Raw genomic sequence first — 24,556 nt, 5'->3', positions numbered from 1 at the left:
TCAGTGGGTCCAGAGTCTATCATTCATATTTACATTGTTGGCATTTAGCAGACTCTTTTATCCAAAGTGACTTACAGTACTGTGACAGTATACAGTCTGAACAGTTAAGGATTAAGGGCCTTGCTCAAGGGCCCAACAGTGGCAACCTGGAAATGGTGGGACTTGATCAATTACTAGTCCAGCACCTTAACCACTAGGCTGCTCCACTTCTATCCCACATCTAGGCGTTTATGTAAAGAATCTGCTTCACCTAATGGAATAGGTATTTGGGTCATGATAGAAAACAGGAACACAGGACTAACCAACATCTAGGAACGAACCCATGTCTCCAGAACCGCAGAGCACTGTGACACCCACACTCTCTGTTCTCTTCTTTAACTGGTCTGTCCCTCCATCTGTGGCTCCTCCTGTCAGCCTTGTTGTGAGCCTCACATCATCTTTATTTCCATTTAGATCCTCTACAAACACTCCACAACCCACCGCTAAAGCAATCTTACAGTCAGCATATGCTGTAATATAATTATTTCATGCCGAATAGCACATATTGCTAAACTATTCTGGTCGGCCGCAGTCCCTTGGTGAGGGATAGCCCATTTAGAGTGGATCCCAATTAAACCCTCCCTGCTCCCTTTCTCTTTTCTCCTTCTTCCTTCCCTTCTGTCCACAAGCTATCCAACTGCCTAAATGTCTATTCTATATAAAACATACTATATTTTTACTTATTGCTTTATCCTGGTCAGTGTTGTGGTGGGTCTGACCCCTCTGGGAAGCAGATGTACACTTTAAACACAGAGCCAATCTATTACAGTGCAACACAAACCCAAACATTCACTCTCTCATTCAAACCTAGAGGCAGGTTAGAGTGACCAGTCCACCTTTGGTGTGTTTGGGAGGTTGACGATAACCAAAGTAACCACATAAAACCCATGCAGACATGGAAAGAACATGCAAAACTCCTTGCAGCCAATATGTGGACTTTTATGTACCTGTTATTTAAAAAAAATATATTAAAGAAGCCAGATTTTTTTTTTGAAATGTATAATGTCACATGGTGCCATTTGACAAATAAACAGTGATTAGCACCTGCATCTGTAGGCTCATAGATATCCCTTAATTAGGTTATTTGTTGTTAATTATTGTACAGTATTATTGTTATTGCACTAATGTTGTTGCACTTTTAATGCCCTGACTACAGTATACTATATTATACATTATATATGCCAACCGCCACTAGTTCCAATCACGTAATCTAAATAAAAACTAGTTCAAGGGCACCCAGGTGGCACAGCAGGATATTCCGCTAGTGCACCAGCGTTGGGATTCTAAACTCCCCAAGTTTGAATCTCAGCTCTATTTCCGGTCAGCTTGGCACCCTCTAGCACGCACAATTGGCAGAGCCCGCAGCAGACAAGATTGGGCACTAAAGTATGCTGGGTGGGAAAAGATCAGGAAAGGACCGGACCTGACAAGCACCCTGATTGGTGAACAAACACGGGAGTCAGTGTAATGCACCGAAGTATGGGCAAATAAGAGGGGGTAGATGAACTGTGCATGCATCAGAGGGTTTGTTTGTCAAATATACCCTCCTCGGCCGCTCAGGTGGCGCAGTGGTAAAATACCACAGACCAGGGTTCCTCATAACTGGTGCAATTACGACCTCTGCTGGCTGATTGATGGCGGGGAATAATGCTGATCAGGATGTGGCTCTCCGTGCACAAGGCTGATCCGCATATGAACTCGCCTCTTGCAGGTGAAAAGAGGCAGTCGGTACTGCGCACGTGTCGGAGGGGGTGTGTGTCAGTTGCGAAGCTCCTCAGTCAACAGTGGAGGGTTGTATCGGTAGAGGTGAAGCGTAACGCAATCAGGGCAATTGGATACAACTAGATTAGATACCCTCCTCAAACACAATCGGGGTCTCCAGCAGCAGAAGACAAATTGGCTACTCTAAATTGGGGGAAAAAGGGGGAGAAAATGCATAAATAAAATTGCAACATGCAAAAAATAAAACAAGTTCGACAAAATCTCAGATGTTGAACCGGCTGGACGCCCATACAGACACAACTGGCTGTGTCTGATGGTGGGAATGGTCAAATGGGTTCCTCATGGTCAGATAGTTGTGAGTAACTCTCAGTACACGATACTGCTCTCTGTGATACCCCATCGCTGGTAAGTGAAAAGTTGCAATTAGAAGCTCCACCATTAGTTTGTATGTTGTGTAAGTACATTTCTGGTGGGGAAAGGCATATTAAATAAAAATTTTATTGCTTAGATATCATACTATATTACAGAATGATAAAATATAAGACATCGATGGTGTTGAGACATCAGATTGTTAGACATTTTAGAGCTGACCAGCCTTTATAATAATCCCAGTATCAGATCTTTACTGTCAAGATGCTAATATTTAGAGCTCTGATATCAACACTAAATAAAAAATCAGATCAATGTATGTCTATATGTGACACATTTATGCTGGCTACTGTCAGTAAAAGCAGAATCAGGTAACCCAGTCCAGTTACATTCCCCAATAATGCTCAACAAACAGAAATTCCTATCTAAATCAACACACGAAGCAGAGCATCTCTGTAGCATCAGTTATGATCAGTCTCTCACTGCATTTCCCAAGTCACGAGATACAGCGCAGCATCGATCCGTTAAACAGTGAGATGCTACTGTACAATCCCTACAGCTTAACCACACAGCAACACACAGCCATAACCACAATATAACCCAGCTCTACCTTTCGGTCTTCCTCTCGCTGCTGTCATTCTGAAAGTGGCAAGAAAAGCATTTCATCGGAACAACATGAAGCTGATCGCTCTCTCTCACCAGCTCCTGCTTTTTCTTCCCCTTTCTCTCTGCTGGCACACTGTAACAATTCATGCATTCACCACTAGCAGAAAGATGCGCTGAAGCACAGCTCATTAGCCAGCCTCCAGCGTTCAGCCTATCAGCTTTTACTGAGAAAAATAAGGGGGAAAGGCCGGTGATGGTAGAGATGGAGCATTAGATATCATATCCGCCATTCACTTGCTTTATCTTTTTGCATGGTGAAAACATTTATGGCACATTTATGGCACAAACAAAACTTTAGATTACTGATTCATTTTTGTTTATCTTTACCAAATTATTAATAAGGAAAATACATTATTTTTTAATGGGTTTGATTAATTACTTACTTAATTCCCGCACATACACCTATGGGCAAATGATCTTTTCCATGTTTTTGGACGTTCTAATGGAAACCGAGTAAACCAAGAAAACACCACCGAATATGGAAAGAACTGTCAACCTCTTTGATACCCCTTTTCCACCGACGCGAAACGGTTCCGGTTCTGGTTCGCGAACTTGATTTTGAACCGGTTCCGCGTGTTTTCACTGAAAAAAAGAGGTTCCAGACAGCGAACTAGCATTCTAATCTGGCACCACAGAATACTTGGTTTTTCAGCACGAACCGTGGCGTAATCGGTGGGCGTGTCACAGTCTAGAGGTTTGGGTGCTTTGCTAAACCTCTGTGCTGGTGTCTCGTATGGAGCTTGTCGCTGCATTATAAACTTCACCTGATTAAATTTTGAGCCAGTTTGCCACTGATATTTTCAGAGTGCCTTAAAAAAGATGAACTGTGTGATATGAGGTGGTAAAAGTGACCCGGACAGAACGAAAGACGCTTACCGTGTAAAATAAAGCGTAACGTGGCTTGTTGTACTAAAACAATGACCGATGAATTTGGGCAGTACAGAGCACTTATAACCAGTACATAGCACTTATAACCAGTAATAACAGTGAGAAATGTGGTGTTTCTATGTCGTACATTCAGCCACGTTATGCTTTATTTTCACGTGAAGCTTTTTCGACTCTCCCGAGAAGATTTAGAACCCCAAGCTGCATAAACAACACACGTGAAGTAAATGCAGCTAAACACAGATACATGTTGTGTTATAGAGTAGATTTGATGGTTATTTCACACAGATGTTTATTCGTGTCGTGGAACTTTAGTGATGTTTTATCGCTCAAGCAGAGCACTGGGCAAATCGGTTGTTTGCGCCGAGAGTCGCGGTGAGAGCAAAGCGCAAAACGCTTCTCACGTCAATAAACTAAAGAAAACAACATCTGCGACAAACACGTCTACGTCTTCTTATCACCAATAACTGATCGATGCTTTTTACATAAAAACGAACATCTGTAACAACAGCACAAATGCTCGCTCATAATCTACATGCTCCGCCATCATGTTACTGCTCTTAACTTTCATTAAGCAATGCCCACCGTTGATGACGCAGGCTTGGTTCTCAAAAACTGGTGGAAACGCGGGTCGGTTCTCTACAGAACACCAAGGTTCTAAGAAACCTGAACAGAACCGGTTCAAGAACCATGGTTCTTTTGGTGGAAAAGCGCAAACAGACAGTGGCTGCAAAACCCAGAGCCGTGGTGCTGTGTGGCACCCACAATACACGACGTTCCACCGTGCTGCCCAAACAATCATATTAATAGCAACAACAATAATCATAATAGTCATGATTACCCTGTGAAAGATCATCCCTGATAGTGATTAGACCTGACCCTTTTACAGAACAAATAAGGCCATTCATTCATTCATTCATTCATTCATTTTCTTAACCGCTTATCCAATCAGGGTCGCTGGAGGGGGTGCTGGAGCCTATCCCAGCTTTTCAATGGGCGCAAGGCACACAGTAACACCCTGGACGGGACGCCAGTCCATCGCAGGGCAGACATACATACACACACACACACACACGTTCACTTATAGGGCAATTCAGTGTCTCCAATGAACCTGACTGCATGTTTTTGGACTGTGGGAGGAAACCGGAGCTCCCGGAGGAAACCCACGCAGACATGGGGAGAACATGCAAACTCCGCACATAAAGGACCTGGACCACCCCGCCTGGGGATCAAACCCAGGACCTTCTTGCTGTGAGGCGACAGTGCTACCCACTAAGCCACCATGCCACCCAATAAGGCCATTCAGTACAACAAAATCAAATCCACTCTTAAGACGAAAAAATAATATCCATAAAACATCAAACCTATCATTTATCCTTTGTCCATACCAAATTAAGTATTAATGATGTGCTCTGTCTTGGCTGGCTCCTGTTCAAGATCAGTGCTGAGATTTGCAATTACTGATCATTAAAACAAACTATTTTCTTATTTCCAAATGTAACAACTAAACAAATTAGCTAAACATGTAATAATAATAATAATAATAATAATAATAATAATAATAAAATGGTCTGTAATGTTTTCCTAATGCTTAGGATCATAAATAGCCTTATCACTGACTATTTAATACTGGTAATCCTACATAATCAATGATTCTAATCGGTTATTTATTTAAGATGAATCCAATATTCACTTTAAACAGCAGAGGGCACTGGCGCTATTCACCTCGCCTGGTTGACGGCACTTCACAAAGTTGCCAGGTAGGGGATTTTCCAGCCAAATTTATTTATGTAAGGATACTTTCTTTATTTGTATTATTCATTTATTTATTTATTATTCATTTATTGTTTTAAAATTTCATTTGTTTTTTTACACAATAAGCATTATTTGGCATAGTTTGTACCTACTCACACATTATTTAAATAAATAAAAGATAAGCACAAATACAGTATTTTATGTTATTTTTTTAAAGAGAAATAATAAAAGGAAACTTTGTTGTAATTTGTCTTCAATTTCATTTTGTTTAAAAAAATCGCTAAAAAAAATCGTATTGTTAACCCAGTATCGTGAATCGTATCGCATCGTGGGTAGAGTGTATCGTTACATCCCTAGAACTAACAATAAAAAATAGATTACAAATACACTTTTCATAATCCCATTTAATAAAATGCTAGTAAATGTCATGTTTAGAACCTGTGAAAAACAATTAATGTACTTACTATCAATAACAGTTTAATAGCAGGAATACTTTAAAAAGCAGGGATGTCAATAATTAATCAATTACATGTAAGATTTGCAATGATTTGGCATCATGTTCCAGGATAAAGGTGAAACTCTGATTATCATCTTATAATAACTACTGCAATGCTGTCAGGACCAGGTTTAAAATACAGACTGCATTTTATGCATTATGATTAGAATGCTTAGCAGAAGTGTGTAATGAACTGTATAAAATACGTATAACATCTACTTTCATGCTTTAATGATGTGCTATATACCAGCCGAGTGCCTACACAGACATGATTGGCTGTGTCTGTCGAGAGGGTTGATTAAAGACATTTTTTATTACTGCTGCAATTGTGGCCTCTGCTGGCGGGTCAAAGGAGCCTGCACAGAGTTGGTAAATAATGAAGAGCAGTGTGTGTCTCCCTGTGGAAACTAATCTCTGGCAAGGTGAAAAGAAGCAGTTGGCAACTGCACATGTGTTGGAGGGGGCGTGTGCTAGGTACGGCCCTCCTCGGTCAGGAAAGATTATAAATGTAATTGCATTAAAGCATGAAGATTTGTTGACATGAAACTATATGAACTCTGTTATGTGTTCTATATGTTATTGGGATGCTAAAAGCTTGGTTATCAGTTAACCATCAACTACTGACAGTCGGTTATTGGTTAAAAGAAATTATAGTGTAAATTAACTTAAAATTTGCCAAATGTCAAACTTAATGGCTGGATAGATGGGGCTAATAAATCTGCAACAGTTACCACTAAAATAATTATAATAATAAAATGACAGGGACTAATAATTTAATATGCTAAATATAAACGCAATATAAACAGGAGTAACAGCAGAACACTGGAACATTACTGTAGATTATTGTGTAAAAATAATAATGAGATCTGTTGAACTTCTAAAAGATCAGTGATGGGTCTTATAGTTGCTCATCACTTCACTTTAGAAACAAACACTGTCAAGGATAATGTGAAAACACTGATAAAACATCAGAAAGGTATCAACTGGTGACTAGTTTTAACAATAAGATGTTAAGCTTCTGGGCAGGATAGATTTAACAATCACTGACTACTGATCACACGTAAGAGCTATTATTTACCCATTTCCAAATGTAAGAGATTGATTAAAAACATTGATTATTTAATGCCAGTTATCCAGTAAAGCCCATAAAATGAGAGGCTTAAGCATACAAAACAACAATGACATTTGTCATGTTTAGCTCCAGCGCAAGATCATCTTTGACGTGTCTTATATCCATTGAGCATATACACCGATCAGCCATAACATTAAAACCACCTCCTTGTTTCTACACTCACCGTTCATTTTATCAGCTCCACTTACCATATAGAAGCACTTTGTAGTTCTACAATCACTGCTCACTAATCCCTGTATTTTTTTTCAACTGCTCCTGTATTTAGGGGTCACTTTGCTGATCATTCTGGTCTGGATACCAGACTTGGCACAGATTTTACTCCAGATGCCCTTTCCTGACCGGCAGTGTCATCTCCCAAAGGCTAGGCTGTTCAGCCAATGCAGTTCAAACAGAAAGCAGTTTGTAAACTGTTCTTTACAGGTACAGAGGATTGGCTATGTCTGGGGGGGTGTCGGGTGTGTGTTACAGCAATGCACCCAGTGATTCCGAGATTAACTTATTTTTTCTTTGCACACTTGGGGGACACACTGGGGACAAATATGGGTATTTCACCATTTACAGTCCACAACATTATTACAGATTCAGAAATCTTGTGTGTAAAAAGCTAGGCTGAAAATCAACACAGAATACCCATGACATTAAATCCCTCTGATGGCACCGCATTAAATATTCCATTTCAACATTCTGCAGTGAATATAACCACATGAGCTTGGAAACACTGTAAGATCCTCGTCTGGAAGCCATATAGCAACAACATTTAGTAATGCTGCCAACTTCTATAGGCTCAAACTCAACAGAGATGGAGTTTTGTTTGTTTGTTTGTTTATTAGGATTTTAACGTCATGTTTTACACTTTTGGTTACATTCATGACAGGAACGGTAGTTACTCATTACACAAGATTCAATTTTGTATCTCCAATTCACCTCACTTGCATGTCTTTGGACTGTGGGAGGAAACCGGAGCACCCGGAGGAAACCCACACAGACACAGGGAGAACATGCAAACTCCACACAGAAAGGACCCGAACCGCCCCACCTGGGAATGGAACCCAGGACCTTCTTGCTGTGAGGCGACAGTGCTACCCACCGAGCCACCGTGCCGCCCCTGGAGTTATGTAAACTGGAATGAGTCCTGTGATTTGACATGTTACCAATGCAGAATTCAAAAGTCAGGGTCTGTCATGGTTTGAGGTGTATTAGTACCAGGACCATGGGTAAAGTGCAAATCTTTGAAAGTGCTATTAAATGCTAGGAGCAGATACTTCACAACAATAATAATACTAATATGAAATGTCATTATTTGTGCATAATTAAATTTAATTGGTTTTATAATCACAGGTTATTTAATTTGCTTTCAAATATCAATACAAAAAAAGACTAATGGCATCTATTCAAAACACTGAACCTCTGTTTATTATTTATAATAGTAATAACGATAAATGTCAAGTCCCAAATAATTCAATTTGCTTATTTTGGGCATTTAATGAAAATGCAAGTGAGGCTTGTGGCTGACAATAAAACAGCTCATTATTGATTCATCGTTTATTATTTATTAAAGTAATAATAGTTAAATCTTTGCATCAAGTTTCTGTGTAACAAGGACAATCACTGACCATCTTAAACCCACTGTTTGTTGGTTTGTTTGTCTATATGTATTGGGAGTACACTTAAAACTAATGACCAAACGCTGTTAGAACATCAGATCAACTGGACAAGGTCTTCCAATCGCTTAAACAAATGCCAACATTGGTGATTTAATGACAATACAAGTGAGTGGGTAGCACTGTGGCCTCACAGCAAGAAGGTCCTGGGTTCGATCCACAGGTGGGGCAATCTGTGTCTGAGTGGGTTTCCTCCGGGTGCTCCGGTTTCCTCCCACAGTCCTAAAACATGCAGCTAGGCTAATTGAAGACACTGAATTGTCCTGTATGCACCTAGCCACTAAAATGCACAAACCAGTGCATTGTAGTGCCGGTCCCAAGCCCGGATAAATAGGGAGGGTTGTGTCAGGAAGGGCATCCGGCGTAAAAATTGTGCCAAATCAATAATGCGGATCATGATCCGCCGAGAGCCGACCCCGCAACCGAACGGGACAAAGGCCGAGGAAGAAGAATGACAATACAAGTGAGGCTGGTGGTTGACACTAAAACAGCTTATTATTATTGAGTCATTGTTTATTGTTTAATAAAGTAATAATGGTAAAATCTTTGCTGTTAAGCCTCTGTTTCTTTCTGGCCATCTTAAACCCACACTTTTCTGGTTTGTTTGTCCATATGTATTGGTAGTATACTTAAGAGTGATGACCAAACACTGTTAGAACATCAGATCAACTGGACAAGGTCTTTCAATCACTTAAACAAATGCCAACATGTCATTATTTTGGTGATTTAATATCAGTCCCAAGCACAGGAGCTTCAAAACAACAACCAACCAACCAACAGGAGCCACTGCACTCAATAGATAAATAAAAACAAGTCAGACACTCACATCTGATCACCCTGTCAGTGGGGTTGAGACCCATGTCTGAGTTGGACATGATAACGGTCAGTGGTGGTTTAGGTGGGCAGCGCGGGCCGCACTGGCAGCAGCATCACTCGGTACCGGTGTCACTAGAGGAAGGAAGCCGGAGGATCAGCAGCAGATCTGCACTGTGTCCCGGAGATCAGACCTAATTAAACCCACAAAAATGCACAGATAGTGATAATAACGTAAAGAACGACGGGGGTCTCCAGGTTAGTCGTACTCTTCTCTTCGGGATTTCCTCTGCACGGAGTTTGTGCACCACCCCGACATGATGGCGGAGGCAGGAACGCCCACGCACGCCGCTCACCGGCGCGGCCTTGTGCTGCCATCCGGTGGAGGTTCCCTGTCTGCGCGCTCCCGACTCTCATACAGGTGCGCGCGTCCGCCCTCAGTCTGTGTACATGATGAGATCTGCAATAAACTTAACCAAAGCTTTAGGGCAAGGCTGTAATCACAATATACATTCAATATTCAGATATCCTTAAAATATCCACCCAATACAGCGGTACCTTGAAACTCGACGTCAATTGGTTCTAGGAGCGGCAGCGAGTTTAAAAGGCGTTGAGTTTCAAGGTATTTTTTCCTATAAGGATGTATGGCAAACCTGTTAATGCGTTCCATGGTCCCGTGGAACTGCATGTATTTTAGGCTTATGTAAAGTAATGGGGTTGTTTTTGACACTTATACACTTAACATAACACAAATATAATATTAAAAAACTGGAATACAATTGCAAAACAGTTAAATACAATTACAACGTTAAATACAACGTTATTTCCTATGGAGTCTGACGGTGCACAAAGCTTAACGTGACTTATTGTACTAAAACAATGGGGAATTTCATTAGTGGAGAGAACTTATGAGCAGTAATAATTAAGAGAAGTTTAGTTTTTTTTAATGATAAGCGCGGAAAAGCTGATTCACAATTTCTGAGCACCCTGAGCTATAACACAAGTTTAAAAGTGAAACAGTGAGGAAAAAGCTAAACACAGATACATGTGGAGCTCTCAGAGTGGAATTTGACGGTTATTCCACACAAATGCAGATTTGTCTCATATTCACACTTTGATGATGTTTTACCGCACCGCTCAAGCCAAGTGCTGAACAAAGCGGCAGTTCATTGTGAATTTGAAATTAAATAAATTAATGGAAAAAAACTGAACACAGTGAGTTTAAGGTAAACGTTGAGTTTAAGGGTAAACATTTCTCGTCAAGTTTCAGAGATTTTGAATTTAGGGTATGTTGAGTTACAAGGTACCACTGTATACTGACGTAAAAATTATAAATAATCATATTCTGCTCACTAGCCTTGTGTAATGTTGTCCATCAGTGTTCCCATTTGCTGCACCCAACAAATGTTCAATTCATGGCTATGACCTTGCTTTTAAAGTGCCTGTTTTGGAACATCCACAACAACCATGGATAACTTGACTGTGGACAGTGTCAACCTTGGTCTAGCACAGCGTTTCTCAACCTTTTTGTCTTCTAAACCCCAAGCGTTCAAAAGAATTCTCAGACCCTATTGATACGGGTTGTAATATTATGTATTGGTACTACACTTAAAACTAATGACCAAACGCTGTTAAAACATCAGATCAGCTGCAAATTCTAATAGGACAAGGTCTTCTAATAACTTAAACAAAACCCAACATGTCATTATTTTGGTGATTTACCTTGCTATAAAGTGCCGATTTTGGAACATTTACAACAACCATGTATATGTGAAGCTAACTTGACTGTGGACAGTGTCAACCTTGGTCTAGCACAGCGTTTCTCAACCTTTTTGTCTCCTAAACCCCAAGTGTTCAAAAAAAAATTCTCTGACCCCATTGACACAAATAATATTATACTTTCAGCAGGGATGACAAAAGATATTGTGTTCAAACTAACTTTTATTTGCCCTTCTTGCTCGTGGGAAGTACAATTAAAAAATGGAAGTAAATTGCCATACCCATGTTTCAAAACTGAGTAGTAAGCTCTGAAGAGTATAGTTGCTTATATATGCTTTCCATTCTTATGTGGAGTGTTTCTGTTGGAATCTGTACCTATTTAGTGAGGACTGGCTCAAAATTTTCAAATCAAATGAGTTTATTTGTCACATATTCATACACAGTTTACAGTCATACACAGTACATCTGGCAGTAAAATGCTTTTGTCACTGCTCAGCCACATTAGTAATTAGACAAAAAATATTACTCAAGAATATAATTTTTTGATTTAAAAAGTGTAACAAAATAGAAAATGTATTCAATTTCATTTGTTCATGAGATTTTTTGTCCATTCTCAAAGGCCCAACGTAGACTATAAGACTATAGGGTCACAGTGGCTCCGATTCACTGGATGAAAGGCAGGAAACACTGCGGACAGGTCACCAGTCCATCACAGGGCAAACACACATACACACATTCACACACAGACACACACACTAGTACCTAGGGGGACTTTATTTTATTACTTTATTTTTAGGTATTTCCAAATAACCTAACTGCATGTCCGGAGCACCTGAAGGAAACCTACACGGACACGGGGAGAACATGCAAACTCCATAAAGAAAGAACCCGGACCGCTTCACCTGGGAACTGAACCCAGGACCCTCTTGCTCCAAGCCACTCACCTCTGAAGCTTTACAGGAGCATTTGATCTTATTAGCCAGGTTTTTACATTTACATTTTCAGCATTTAGCAGACGCTTTTATCCAAAGCCACTCAAAGTACTTTGACAGTATACAGTAGTCTAAGCAACTGAGGGTTAAGGGCCTTGCTCAAGAGCCCAACAGTGGCAACCTGGCAGTGGTGGGGTTTGAACCAGCAACCTTCTGATTACTAGTCCAGTACCTTAACCGCTGGCTACAACTGCCTGTCTAGGTTTTAAGGATAGGTATGTCCTTAAACATGACAACAACTCAAACACACATACGCATGCACCTGTGTAACGATAGGGTTAATGACGTACTGTGCATTAGTGCGGTTCTTTTTCGAGCGGTTTGCGAGATTCTCGTATTGTACCGCGATACACTAAAAATACTATGCATAAGATATCCCTCCGCCTTGGCCCAACTTGTGAACGCAATACAAGTGCGGAATACAAAAATAGGTTGTGTTACTTCAATCGCTTGACTGTAATGAACTTACTATGTTCATAATATCCACATTTGCCTATATTTGTGTATTGATTTGATTTTGATTTTATTGAACCATTTCATATTTTATAAATAGATACAATACCTCCTATAAAAAACTGAAACAGTCAGGGATAACACAAAAAGTCCATAGACTTATTTCCATTGTGGTCCCTATACATAATCAGGTCCAACAATCAGCAGCATAGCAAGCATGACATCGTAATATAATCATTATAACATAACACAATATATTCAATTTAATTCATAAACATTATTAAAACTTTTAATTAGCAAACGTTCCCTTTTCATACAACCATTCCTTAACAGCCTGTCTAAACCCTTGCAAACTGTCGCATATTTTAATATTATTCATGGGCCTTTATAAAACCAAACCTGCTTTTCCTGTCCTTTGGAAACGGGAACCGGTTCTCACGAAACATGGTCTCCATTCTGGCTCATACTTGCATTTAAAACCGTTTACTATGTACAACCATGAGCTGCCATTTTGGCTCCAAATTTGACAGTTGCACATGTTCATTAGACCCGGCGAGATGGTTACATTCCAAACTGTTTCGTTACACCCTATTTAGGGACACGAGATAACGCGTCTGATTATAAGGTTTCACGCCCTAGGTAGTAGACTAGATGTTGAACTCGGTGCAGTTTAAGACGCGGTTGCACCGAGCGCTCGGGTTGGATGAAGTGACTAGGCGGAGGAGTGTGATTAGAGGAGGGATAATGTGTGTGATTTGGTAGCGGCCGCCGCTGCAGGAGGAAGGAGTGCTATTACTCGGAGCGTCGCTACCTTTCAGTTTCGCCTTCAAAATTGGACATCAACCGGGTTTCCTTACGTCAGATCACGTTTGGAGGAAGGTTAAATCTGAGGTGTATTTTTCTCGCACCGTTTCGGACTGGATTGTAGAGAAGAATCGATTGTTTTTTGTTAAATAATCGAGCGTTTTTACTGACAGCGGCACAACAATGGCACTGAAAAGAATTCACAAGGTAAGGGAGGAAGTGAGTCGCTGCCTAAGGCCTGCTTGTTTCGCATTTCGACTTTCTCAAACATCCAGACTGATTTAAAGTGCCTGTTTATCGGGCTTTTTAACGATTTAACAGTTAGAGATACGTTGTCGTTCATTTTCGCGCGATCACTCACAATTCGGGCCGCTCAGTTTAACGCTAGCTGGTTTAGCTTCAGCGTCCCATCGTGTAGTATCTAGTTTTGGGCTGCGTCTCAATCCGCCTTGTAACCGCATGTTACCGCACTAGGTAGTGCACTACGCTCTAATCTGTCATTACACTTTTACACACTATTGAGTACTGCGTGTGATGCCGTTTGAGACACGGCCAACGTGTGTCGTGTTGCTCAAGTCGAACCGTTTTCGGTTATAATCCGTTTGCGCAAAGTAGACGACTTTATAAATCAATACGTCGATCTTGTTTGCTAAACTTTAATCAATTACCATATTAAAAGAAAGTGTTTCGTGCGTTTAGTTAGCTAGCCGGTTACCGGGACTCGTTAGCTCGTTTGCTATAGTGATTCCTGCTATGTTTAGTGATTCATATGAAATTGACTCTGCATAGAAAATGAATCGGCTCCGAACGACTCTTCGTTCAGTTGTGGTGGAAGGTTAAAAAATGCTGATAATTCTCAAACCAAAAGCATTTAATTTATATGTAGTGTGCTGATCGTCTTGAAAAACAACTTAAAATACTTAAAAACCTGTCTGAAATAGTCAAAAGGTTGCGCAATATTAACTGTTCTATAGGAAACATCAAGCAACTAGAAATTGTTAAAATATTATAACACATTTTTATATTTAAGTAGCAGTTCAGAATGAACCAGACGTTTGCCTAAACACCAAAATATAGGATTGCTATGTATAACAATTGGGTCTGTATTTGGATTTAGTGATTTTTACTTACTTTTCTGTTGATCTAATGTCACAACAATATAAATAGGGCAAAATTTATTAACACTTTAAAAAAAAACGTTAAAAATTATAATTAACGTATACAAGTTAGTTGTGCACACATTTGCCCTGTATATGTTTAAATGTTTACAGATCTACTAACCAATGAACCTGTTCTGTATTATTAATAAAATGCTTAAGTGGTTCCCCATCATAAAGTTGTCAGATCTATTTCCATTCGGCACTTCTGCCCGAGTCGCTCCGAGCCTTCAACGAAAAGAGCCGAATCATTCGCCAACGACACATCGCTCGTTTGCTACCTAGCTTAGCATAGATAGTATAACACCGGCTAAGGCCTGCTTTAAATTTCTCACAATGGTGACTAATACTTGGTATAGTTTGAGCAAAAACATATATGGCACCAAACTATAAACTTTACTCGTTTCTATTTAATGCGAAACGGACTTATAAGTAGTAAACTGGTGTCTGAGCAGGCGGATTTTCGGGCTAGCATTGGGTAACTAGGAGGCTAACAGCACGTTACCTAACGTCAGCTCTACATATAATGGCTGCGCCCTGAACCGCATACGACAGACGGAGTAACAACATTTCTTTATGTATCACTATGCTACTGTTTTAATTAAACGCGGCCACCTAGTGTTGGCTGTTAAAAGTCGAACGTTAGTTTATAACATGTACATTTTTACACAAGAGACCTAGAATTTTAAACAACTTTTAGATAAATTGTCTAAGATTCAAGTTTGACGAGTCAAGCTGGCACTTTAGAGATAGGTAGACAGATAGGTAGACAGGTGGACGGATAGATAGATAGATAGATAGATAGATAGATAGATAGATAGATAGATACATAGATACATAGATAGATAGATAGGTGGGTAGATAGATAGATAGATAGATAGATAGATACATACAGTGTATCACAAAAATGAGTACACCCCTCACATTTCTGCAGATATTTAAGTATATCTTTTCATGGGACAACACTGACAAAATGACACTTTGACACAATGAAAAGTAGTCTGTGTGCAGCTTATATAACAGTGTAAATTTATTCTTCCCTCAAAATAACTCAATATACAGCCATTAATGTCTAAACCACCAGCAACAAAAGTGAGTACACCCCTAAGAGACTGCACCCCTAAATGTCCAAATTGAGCACTGCTTGTCATTTTCCCTCCAAAATGTCATGTGATTTGTTAGTGTTACTAGGTCTCAGGTGTGCATAGGGAGCAGGTGTGTTCAATTTAGTAGTACAGCTCTCACACTCTCTCATACTGGTCACTGAAAGTTCCAACATGGCACCTCATGGCAAAGAACTCTCTGAGGATCTTAAAAGACGAATTGTTGCGCTACATGAAGATGGCCAAGGCTACAAGAAGATTGCCAACACCCTGAAACTGAGCTGCAGCACAGTGGCCAAGATCATCCAGCGTTTTAAAAGAGCAGGTTCCACTCAGAACAGACCTTGCGTTGGTCGTCCAAAGAAGCTGAGTGCACGTGCTCAGCGTCACATCCAACTGCTGTCTTTGAAAGCTAGGCGCAGGAGTGCTGTCAGCATTGCTGCAGAGATTGAAAAGGTGGGGGGTCAGCCTGTCAGTGCTCAGACCATACGCCGCACACTACATCAAATCGGTCTGCATGGCTGTCACCCCAGAAGGAAGCCTCTTCTGAAGTCTCTACACAAGAAAGCCCGCAAACAGTTTGCTGAAGACATGTCAACAAAGGACATGGATTACTGGAACCATGTCCTATGGTCTGATGAGACCAAGATTAATTTGTTTGGTTCAGATGGTCTCAAGCATGTGTGGCGGCAATCAGGTGAGGAGTACAAAGATAAGTGTGTCATGCCTACAGTCAAGCATGGTGGTGGGAATGCCATGGTCTGGGGCTGCATGAGTGCAGCAGGTGTTGGGGAGTTACATTTCATTGAGGGACACCAACTCCAATATGTACTGTGAAATACTGAAGCAGAGCATGATCCCCTCCCTCCGGAAACTGGGTCGCAGGGCAGTGTTCCAGCATGATAATGACCCCAAACACACCTCTAAGACGACCACTGCTTTATTGAAGAGGCTGAGGGTAAAGGTGATGGACTGGCCAAGCATGTCTCCAGACCTAAACCCAATAGAACATCTTTGGGGCATCCTCAAGCGGAAGGTGGAGGAGCGCAAAGTCTCGAATATCCGCCAGCTCCGTGATGTCGTCATGGAGGAGTGAAAAAGCATTCCAGTGGCAACCTGTGAAGCTCTGGTAAACTCCATGCCCAGGAGAGTTAAGGCAGTTCTGGGAAATAATGGTGGCCACACAAAATATTGACACTTCAGGAACTTTCACTAAGGGGTGTACTCACTTTTGTTGCCAGTGGTTTAGACATTAATGGCTGTATATTGAGTTATTTTGAGGGAAGAATAAATTTACACTGTTATATAAGCTGCACAAAGACTACTTTTCATTGTGTCAAAGTGTCATTTTGTCAGTGTTGTCCCATGAAAAGATATACTTAAATATCTGCAGAAATGTGAGGGGTGTACTCACTTTTGTGATACACTGTAGATACATAGATACATAGATAGATAGATAGGTGGGTAGATAGATAGATAGATAGATAGGTGGGTAGATAGATAGATAGATAGATAGATAGATAGATAGATAGATAGATAGATAGATAGATAGATAGATAGATAGATACATAGATACATAGATAGATAGGTGGGTAGATAGATAGATAGATAGATAGATAGATAGATAGATAGATAGATAGATAGATAGATAGATAGATAGGTGGGTAGATAGATAGATAGATAGATAGATAGATAGATAGATAGATAGATAGATAGATACATAGATAGGTGGGTAGATAGGTAGATATATACTTTATTTATCCTGAGGGAAATTATTGGCCTCCAGTAGTTTAACAAGCAAAAGAAGAGAAACTAATACAAATACAAATAAAGTAAGTAAGGTGTAGCGAATTTACAATGTGCATATATACAATATATGATATGCAAAAAAGTATGTGCAAATTATGCATCTGGTACATTAATAATAATAAAAGCAGTAGTATATCTATTCTTATAAATAATATATACAGATATCTAAGTATAAATGTAGAAATAAATATACGTTATCTAATATACATTGTTATATAGTTATATTTATAATATCAGACATAGTAGGGCTGGGTGGTATGACAGTACATTCATTTACGGCATTTGGCAGACGCATTTATCCAAAGCGACTTACAATTATGATGGAATACAATTTGAGCAATTGAGGGTTAAGGGTCTTGCTCAGGGGCCCAACAGTGACAACTTGGCACTGGAGGGGCTTGAGCCGGCAACCTTTCGATTACTAGTTCAGTACCTTAACCACTGAGCTACCACTGTCCAACATTTGGTATACCTTCTTTGATTCCTCATACGGTATGGATTTTTCAAAACCGCCATACCGTACCATTGTTATATTCCTCTATAGACAGTTGAGAAAGAAGCTTTCAGAGCTTTCAGTCGTCAAACCAACGTTGTAAGCGAACTGGAAGTGGATATATTTAAAATTGTCCACTTTTCTACAACAGACCTGTGGTCAAGTTGTACAGTAGAGTTTGCAGATGTTGTTTTATTTGTCAAAGGGAGAGCTAACGGTAATTGTACAATACTTAAATATTAAATAAACAATAAAAATTATTTTGTATTTATTGCATTTGTTTCACGTGTACTGATTCCATCATATATTGTGTCATTTTGTGGAGCCAAGCAAAGCTTATAGTACTCAAAACCTTCATGATTTACATGGTGAAAAGTAAACTTTTTATATTTTATGTACTTATGACAGTAGAATAAGCCACAGACATATAAAAAAATATATATACCATGAAACCGTCAGAATCTTAAAAAATACAGTGATGTAAATTTTTGGTCATACTGCCCAGCCCCAAGATATAGGTATAAATGAGTAATTAGTGGTAATATACAGATAATAATAATAAAGATTATAACCGATATATACAAATAGGTATGAATACAAGAATTAAAATAGGAATATGTAGGCTTGTAAATGGCAGTACAAATGTGTGTTTTAGTTTGAGTTTGTTGATTTATGCCAGTATTTAATGTGGCACAGTGATTTACAGCTTACTCATATCCTAAACTTTTATTTTATTTACTCACAGGCTTTTAAACTAAAGTGTTTTACTTATTAAACGTGGGGTTGGCATGGTGGCTAAGTGGGTAGCACTGGCACCTCACAGCAGGAAGGTCCTGGGTTCAATACCCAGGTGGGGCGGTCCGAGTCCTTTCTGTGTGGAGTTTGCATGTTCTCCCTGTGTCTGTGTGGGTTTACTCCGGGTAAGGTGAATTGGAGATACTAAATTATCCAAGACTTGTTTGATATAACCTTGTGAACTAATGAATCTTGTGTAATGAGTAACTACCGTTCCTGTCATGAATGTAACCAAAGTGTAAAACATGACGTTAAAATCCTGATAAACAAATGAACAAACTTTTTAAATGTAACATTCAGGTTGATACTCAATTTTTCATTAGTATCCAGAGCTGCTGTAAAACTTTCCGCTGGTTCTTTTACTTTCACTTAACCTAAAATAGTTTTGTCTTTGGTATTTGTCAGTTTTCACTTTCACTTGTCTACTTGTAATGAAGTGTTCTTTAGATACTTGTGCAAATTAGTCAAAATTGCTGTTACTGAGCTGCAGCATGCAACTTTACCTGGTGAGTTTTAAGGAGTGTTCACAAGAGGTCAACATTTTTATTTAAAGTGAAGCCAACAACATTCATATAGTGTTTGTCAGTGAATATATATATTTTTGACATCAAATCTATTTTGAGCTATTAACACCTAATGCTACAACACTGGGGCCAAATTAAAGCCATGACTGGGCAGATCAGGTATGTTTTGTCTATCATAGCACAGTTCTTATCTGTAGTGGCATCACTGGCCAGCTTGCACCTCTAGTCGCTAACTGTAGTGATTTCAAAGTTGCAATGGGAGCAGTTTGTCTGTTCATTGCCTTATTTCTTTCCCCCCAAAGGACCACAGACAGCATTTAGAATATTCCATTAAAATAGTGTATGTCACTGTACATTTAAAGTAGCACTATTGAGTTGGTTAAGCGAGGGCTCTAAAATGTGGTATTGATGATGGTGACGAATTAATACAGACCAACACCACATAATTATTTGTTTTTAATTTGCAACCATATGATTAGTCTGCATGTAAAGGAGGTCTGTCACACATTTTTAAAACTTGTTTTTGCATGTTGCCTTTAGTACTGGCTAATCGTATATAGTTTTTATCATATTTTTATTTTTAACTCAGAACGTTATGGAAGTGTGTACGTACAGAAAGCAGGAGCTCTCTTGTGAGCATGGGTTAGTTTTCAAAAATCTATTGTTAAGCAGGAAAAATCATCACATGCAAGATGTCTGAATACATTTTAAATCTGATGTACACCGATCAGCCATAACATTAAAACCACCTCCTTGTTTCTACACTCACTGTCCATTTTATCAGCTCCACTTACCATATAGGAGCACTTTGTAGTTCTACAATTACTGACTGTAGTCCATTTATTTATCTACATACTTTTTTATCCTGCTTTCACCCTGTTCTTTGATGGTCAGGACACCCACAGGACCACCACAGAGCAGGTATTATTTAGGTGGTGGATCATTCTCAGCACTGCAGTGACACTGACATGGTGGTGGTGTGTTAGTGTGTGTTGTGCTGGTATGAGTGGATCAGACACAGCAGCGCTGCTGGAGTTTTTAAATACCGTGTCCACTCACTGTCCACTCTATTAGACACTCCTACCTAGTTGGTCCACCTTGTAGATGTAAAGTCAGAGACGATCGCTCATCTATTGCTGCTGTTTGAGTTGCTCATCTTCTAGACCTTCATCAGTGGTCACATGACGCTGCCCATGGGGCGCTGTTGGCTGGATATTTTTGGTTGGTGGACTATTCTCAGTCCATCAGCGCTGCTGTGTCTTATCCACTCATACCAGCACAACACACACTAACACACCACCACCATGTCAGTGTCACTGCAGTGCTGAGAATGATCCACCACCTAAATAATACCTACTCTGTAGTGGTCCTGACCATTGAAGAACAGCATGAAAGAGGGCTAACAAAGCATGCAGAGAAACAGATGGACTACAGTCAGTAATTGTAGAACTACAAAGTGCTCCTATATGGTAAGTGAGGTCTATAAAATGGACAATTAGTGTAGAAACTAGGCGGTGGTTTTAATGTTATGGCTGATCGGTGTATGTATCCACAGTCAAATTGTGGCATGGCAAAGATTTATAACTATTTAAGGCTTTTGGATGTTTCCTGGACCACAACGACCTCAAATTTTAGAATGGAAGAAGTTTAGCACCTGAGCCTTCCTACAGTTGGTCGTTCAGACAAATTTGGCATTCAGAAAGCTGTCAGGGAGTTAAACAATCTAATGGTCACTGTAAAAGAGTTTAGTTTTAAGATGGGAGAACCTGTTAGATGGACTGATTTCTGTAGCACCTAGTAAATAACAAAAGATCTGAATGCTTTAGTAAATAAGATATTTCAGGGTTTTTTATGACTATCTGAATGCTTTAGTAAATAAGATATTTCAGGGTTTTTTATGACGTACTGTATATTAAACTGTACATTTTTACTTCATTACGAATGATTAAGTTTAGCTTGATTGGTAAATGGTAGTTCTGTATTTAATATACTTTCAGAGCATTTATCCAAACTAAGTATCTATGTTTATGGCATTTAGTGGGCACCTTCATCCAAAGCAATTTACAATTGCAATTTTTACAATTCAAGCAATTAAGGGTTAGAGGCCCAACTGGTAACTTGATGGTGGGGCTTAAACCAAGGATCTTCTGATCACTAATTCAGTACCTCTACCACTGAACTGCCCTATATACTTTAAGTCCTTATGGATACAAACAAAAAATGTGTATTTATAAGCATGAATGTTTGAGCCTATCTTGTTGAAACAGCCATCCTTTCTCTCGATTTAAAAAGAATAGACCACTGAAGTCGTGCGTCGTTCTGTAGTCCTCGTTATGCCCATGTTTGGAGACCCGGGTCGAAGTCAGATTTCCTATAGGAAAAATGAACGGGGTTTTCAAAAAATCGACTCTAACGCATCCTGTGCTAAATAAACATGTTCAGAACCCTATACGTTTTGTCCTGTGTACATTTTTCTCCTGTACATCACTGGATCCTCTGAATCATGAGGTTTTTAAAAGATCGTAATACTAATAATGCTACACGAAAGCTAATGCTACTGCGCATTAATTAGATGTCACTGAACTACACCAATCGAATTGCCGGAAAGAGCAGCCCGCTTTTGGTGAGTACAACCAAAGGCGTAACACCCGACCGTCCTTGCTTTCTACTTTAATGTAGCTAGGTACTAAAAATGTAAAGTAAAACTTGTGAATATCACTGCACTGTTACACCGGTGAATCGCGCTGCTTCGTACGCTTATTTAAGAGGCTTATTAAAGAAAAAAAAAGAAAAATGTAAGAGGCTTCCAGTCTAGTGACGTCAATTCAGTGCGCAGTAGCATTAGCTTACATGTAGCAATATTCATATTTTGACTCTTTAACGACTTCATAATTCAGAGGATCCAGTGATAATAGACATAAGAATCTCCATAAACAACATTTTTTATGACTACAGGATGCGAGAGAGGCAATTTGCGAAATCTTCATTCATTTTTCCCATTCAAAATTTCTCTTAGACCCGGGTTACCAAATATAGGCGTAACAACATGGCGTGCACTACAATATGACGACACGACTTCAGTGGTCTATGACACACTCGATCAGTAAGTAGAACTGTCGCCGCACAGCAGGAAGCACCTAGGTTTGGCTCCCATGTGAAGCAGACTGAGTCCTGTCTGTGTGGAGTTTGCATGTTCTCTCCATGTCTGCTTGGGTTTCCTCTGGGAGCTTGCCGACTATCTGTTTGTTTAATTCGAAATCATCTTCAAGGCTGCCCAAGGAGTCCGATTCCTCCTGTTTTTCTTTGCGACAGTCACTCTTGGTTTGCTCATTAAGTGTTATTGGTCTTGGAATCTGTGAAGCTACCTTGAGACGGCATCACTTGAAAAAAGTGCTATGCAGTTAAATTTGACTTGGCCAAAGTAAATTGTTCAGAAGTGTTGTGATTTCATGAAATGCTAGTGTCTAAATCCTAGACTCGTATGTGCTTCTGTTGTAGCGAACACGTATTGCGTCAGGTACAGAACGTGATTGTGCTGGAGTTTATTGGCTGGCTGTGTAGTTGTTCCTGCTGCCTTCATGTTGTCATGCATTGCTGCTGGCCTTTTTTGAGAAATCTTGTGTGGCGCAATGGCAACATCGTTCAAAAGAAGACCAGCTGTTAACTGTATCAGACTTTTTATTATTTTTGAGTTACAGCATTATGATTGAAATCTTGGTTGATCTGCATGTAAGCTACATGTGATCATGTTTAAAACGAGTTGATATAAACACTGGAAGTAAAAAGAGTGTTTACTTTACTGCATAAGTTGCCTGTTAAGCATTTGGAGCTCTATTTACATGTTTCCAATCATGTAATGTCATTCATGACATGACCACCAAAACAGTTTATCGAATTATTTATCAATATAGCTTAGGAATTATTTTCTTTAAAGGATCTCAGACAATTGTTTAAGAACCTTTTGTGCAAATGGCAACTTGGAACACACTTTTTTGTAAATATGGCTATTTAATATTATATAGTACCGATGCTGCTTAGTGGTTAAGCTACTGGACTAGTAGTCACAAGGTCATAGGTTCAATCCCCTGCACTGGCAAGGTGCCACTGTTGGGTCTCTGAGCAAGGGTACTTAACTCTTGAGTGTATTCGGTCACAATTTTAAGTAGCTTTGGATAAAGTGCACGTTAAATGCTGTGAATGTAGTATATCTAATGTGGTGTTCTGTTTACACTGCTATTAATGCAGTTTTTAAAATGAAGTCAGGATTTTGTCCACCATCATATCTGATGCTGAAATCTGAAATCTCATACCCATTTTAACCCCTTCCCCACCTAAAAAAAGCACTAGCACTTAAAAAAAAAATTAAACTTAACACCCTCATAGACACACAAACATTAACCACCAAGTAAAACAACAAGCAAATTGACCCCAGACTTAACCTAGTATCCAGCCATGATAATAGCCATAGTAGCTGACATGGCATAAGAATTAACCCAACATACCCATTTTGTTCCAGTGTGATCTGAGTCTGAACCAGAAGTCTTCACTCTTATTCATTGTCAGAGTCTAAAGTGGCCTTTCATTTGAGCTGAGCTGGAGTTAATACTTGATTTGGCAGTTGTAGCCTAGTGGTTAAGGTACTGGTTCAAACCCCACCACTGCCAGGTTGAGCCCTTGAGCAAGGCCCTTAACCCTCAATTGCTTAGACAATATACTGTCACAGTACTGTAAGTCACTTCGGATAAAAGCGTCTCCTAAATGCCAAAAATGTAAATGGTTCAAATAGTTCAAATGGTTCGATTTGTGGATAAGCATAAACTGATCCTTACTGTTGCTTTTATGCTGGTCCATGATCTTAAATTTCTTTAAACCATGTGCACTTCTGCTAGTGGATTCCACAGAATGTCTCGTGATTTTCTTTCTCATTTCAAAATTGGCCCAGACCACCAACAAACTTCGTGAAATACACCCAAACGTCAATGCTAAACCAAGAATTCACCAGGGATGACACATGGACACAAGGTGCCGAATTGGCCACGCCAGAATAACCCACCAACACCTGGTAAAAGGAGGAAACCCCCCAACCTGTGAGATCTGCCAAACACCTGTAACAATAAAACATATTCTGGTGGAACGCCCCAAGAACACCAAGGAAAGAGAACAAGTGCA

At 39.6% G+C, this 24,556-nt stretch overlaps 2 protein-coding genes across 4 annotated transcripts in view; one reads left to right on the top strand and one right to left on the bottom strand.

Moving 5' to 3' along the window:
• Window positions 1–9,931, bottom strand: part of ppp3cb (protein phosphatase 3, catalytic subunit, beta isozyme) — an 82,448-nt gene extending 72,517 nt beyond the window's left edge. For 2 of the 3 annotated variants that reach the window (XM_062989211.1, XM_062989330.1), the window contains exon 1: window positions 9,552–9,931. In XM_062989211.1, the coding sequence (XP_062845281.1) occupies window positions 9,552–9,600 (49 nt within the window). In that variant the 5' untranslated portion in view covers window positions 9,601–9,931. Of the gene's footprint in view, window positions 1–2,740; window positions 2,824–9,551 lie in introns of those variants that run through there. The other variant, XM_062989248.1, reaches the window with a different exon arrangement.
• A 3,526-nt stretch (window positions 9,932–13,457) lies between these two features.
• Window positions 13,458–24,556, top strand: part of ube2d2 (ubiquitin-conjugating enzyme E2D 2 (UBC4/5 homolog, yeast)) — a 39,116-nt gene continuing 28,017 nt past the window's right edge. Inside the window, exon 1 of the mRNA XM_062989113.1 lies at window positions 13,458–13,713. Within this exon, the coding sequence (XP_062845183.1) occupies window positions 13,690–13,713 (24 nt within the window). The 5' untranslated portion in view covers window positions 13,458–13,689. The remainder of the gene's footprint in view (window positions 13,714–24,556) is intronic.

The sequence above is a fragment of the Trichomycterus rosablanca genome, chromosome 1 (genome assembly GCF_030014385.1).
Source record: "Trichomycterus rosablanca isolate fTriRos1 chromosome 1, fTriRos1.hap1, whole genome shotgun sequence".
Taxonomy (NCBI): Eukaryota; Metazoa; Chordata; class Actinopteri; order Siluriformes; family Trichomycteridae; genus Trichomycterus; species Trichomycterus rosablanca.
The sequence above is the reverse complement of the archived record's forward strand: the minus strand, read 5'-3'. Positions and strand labels throughout refer to the sequence as shown.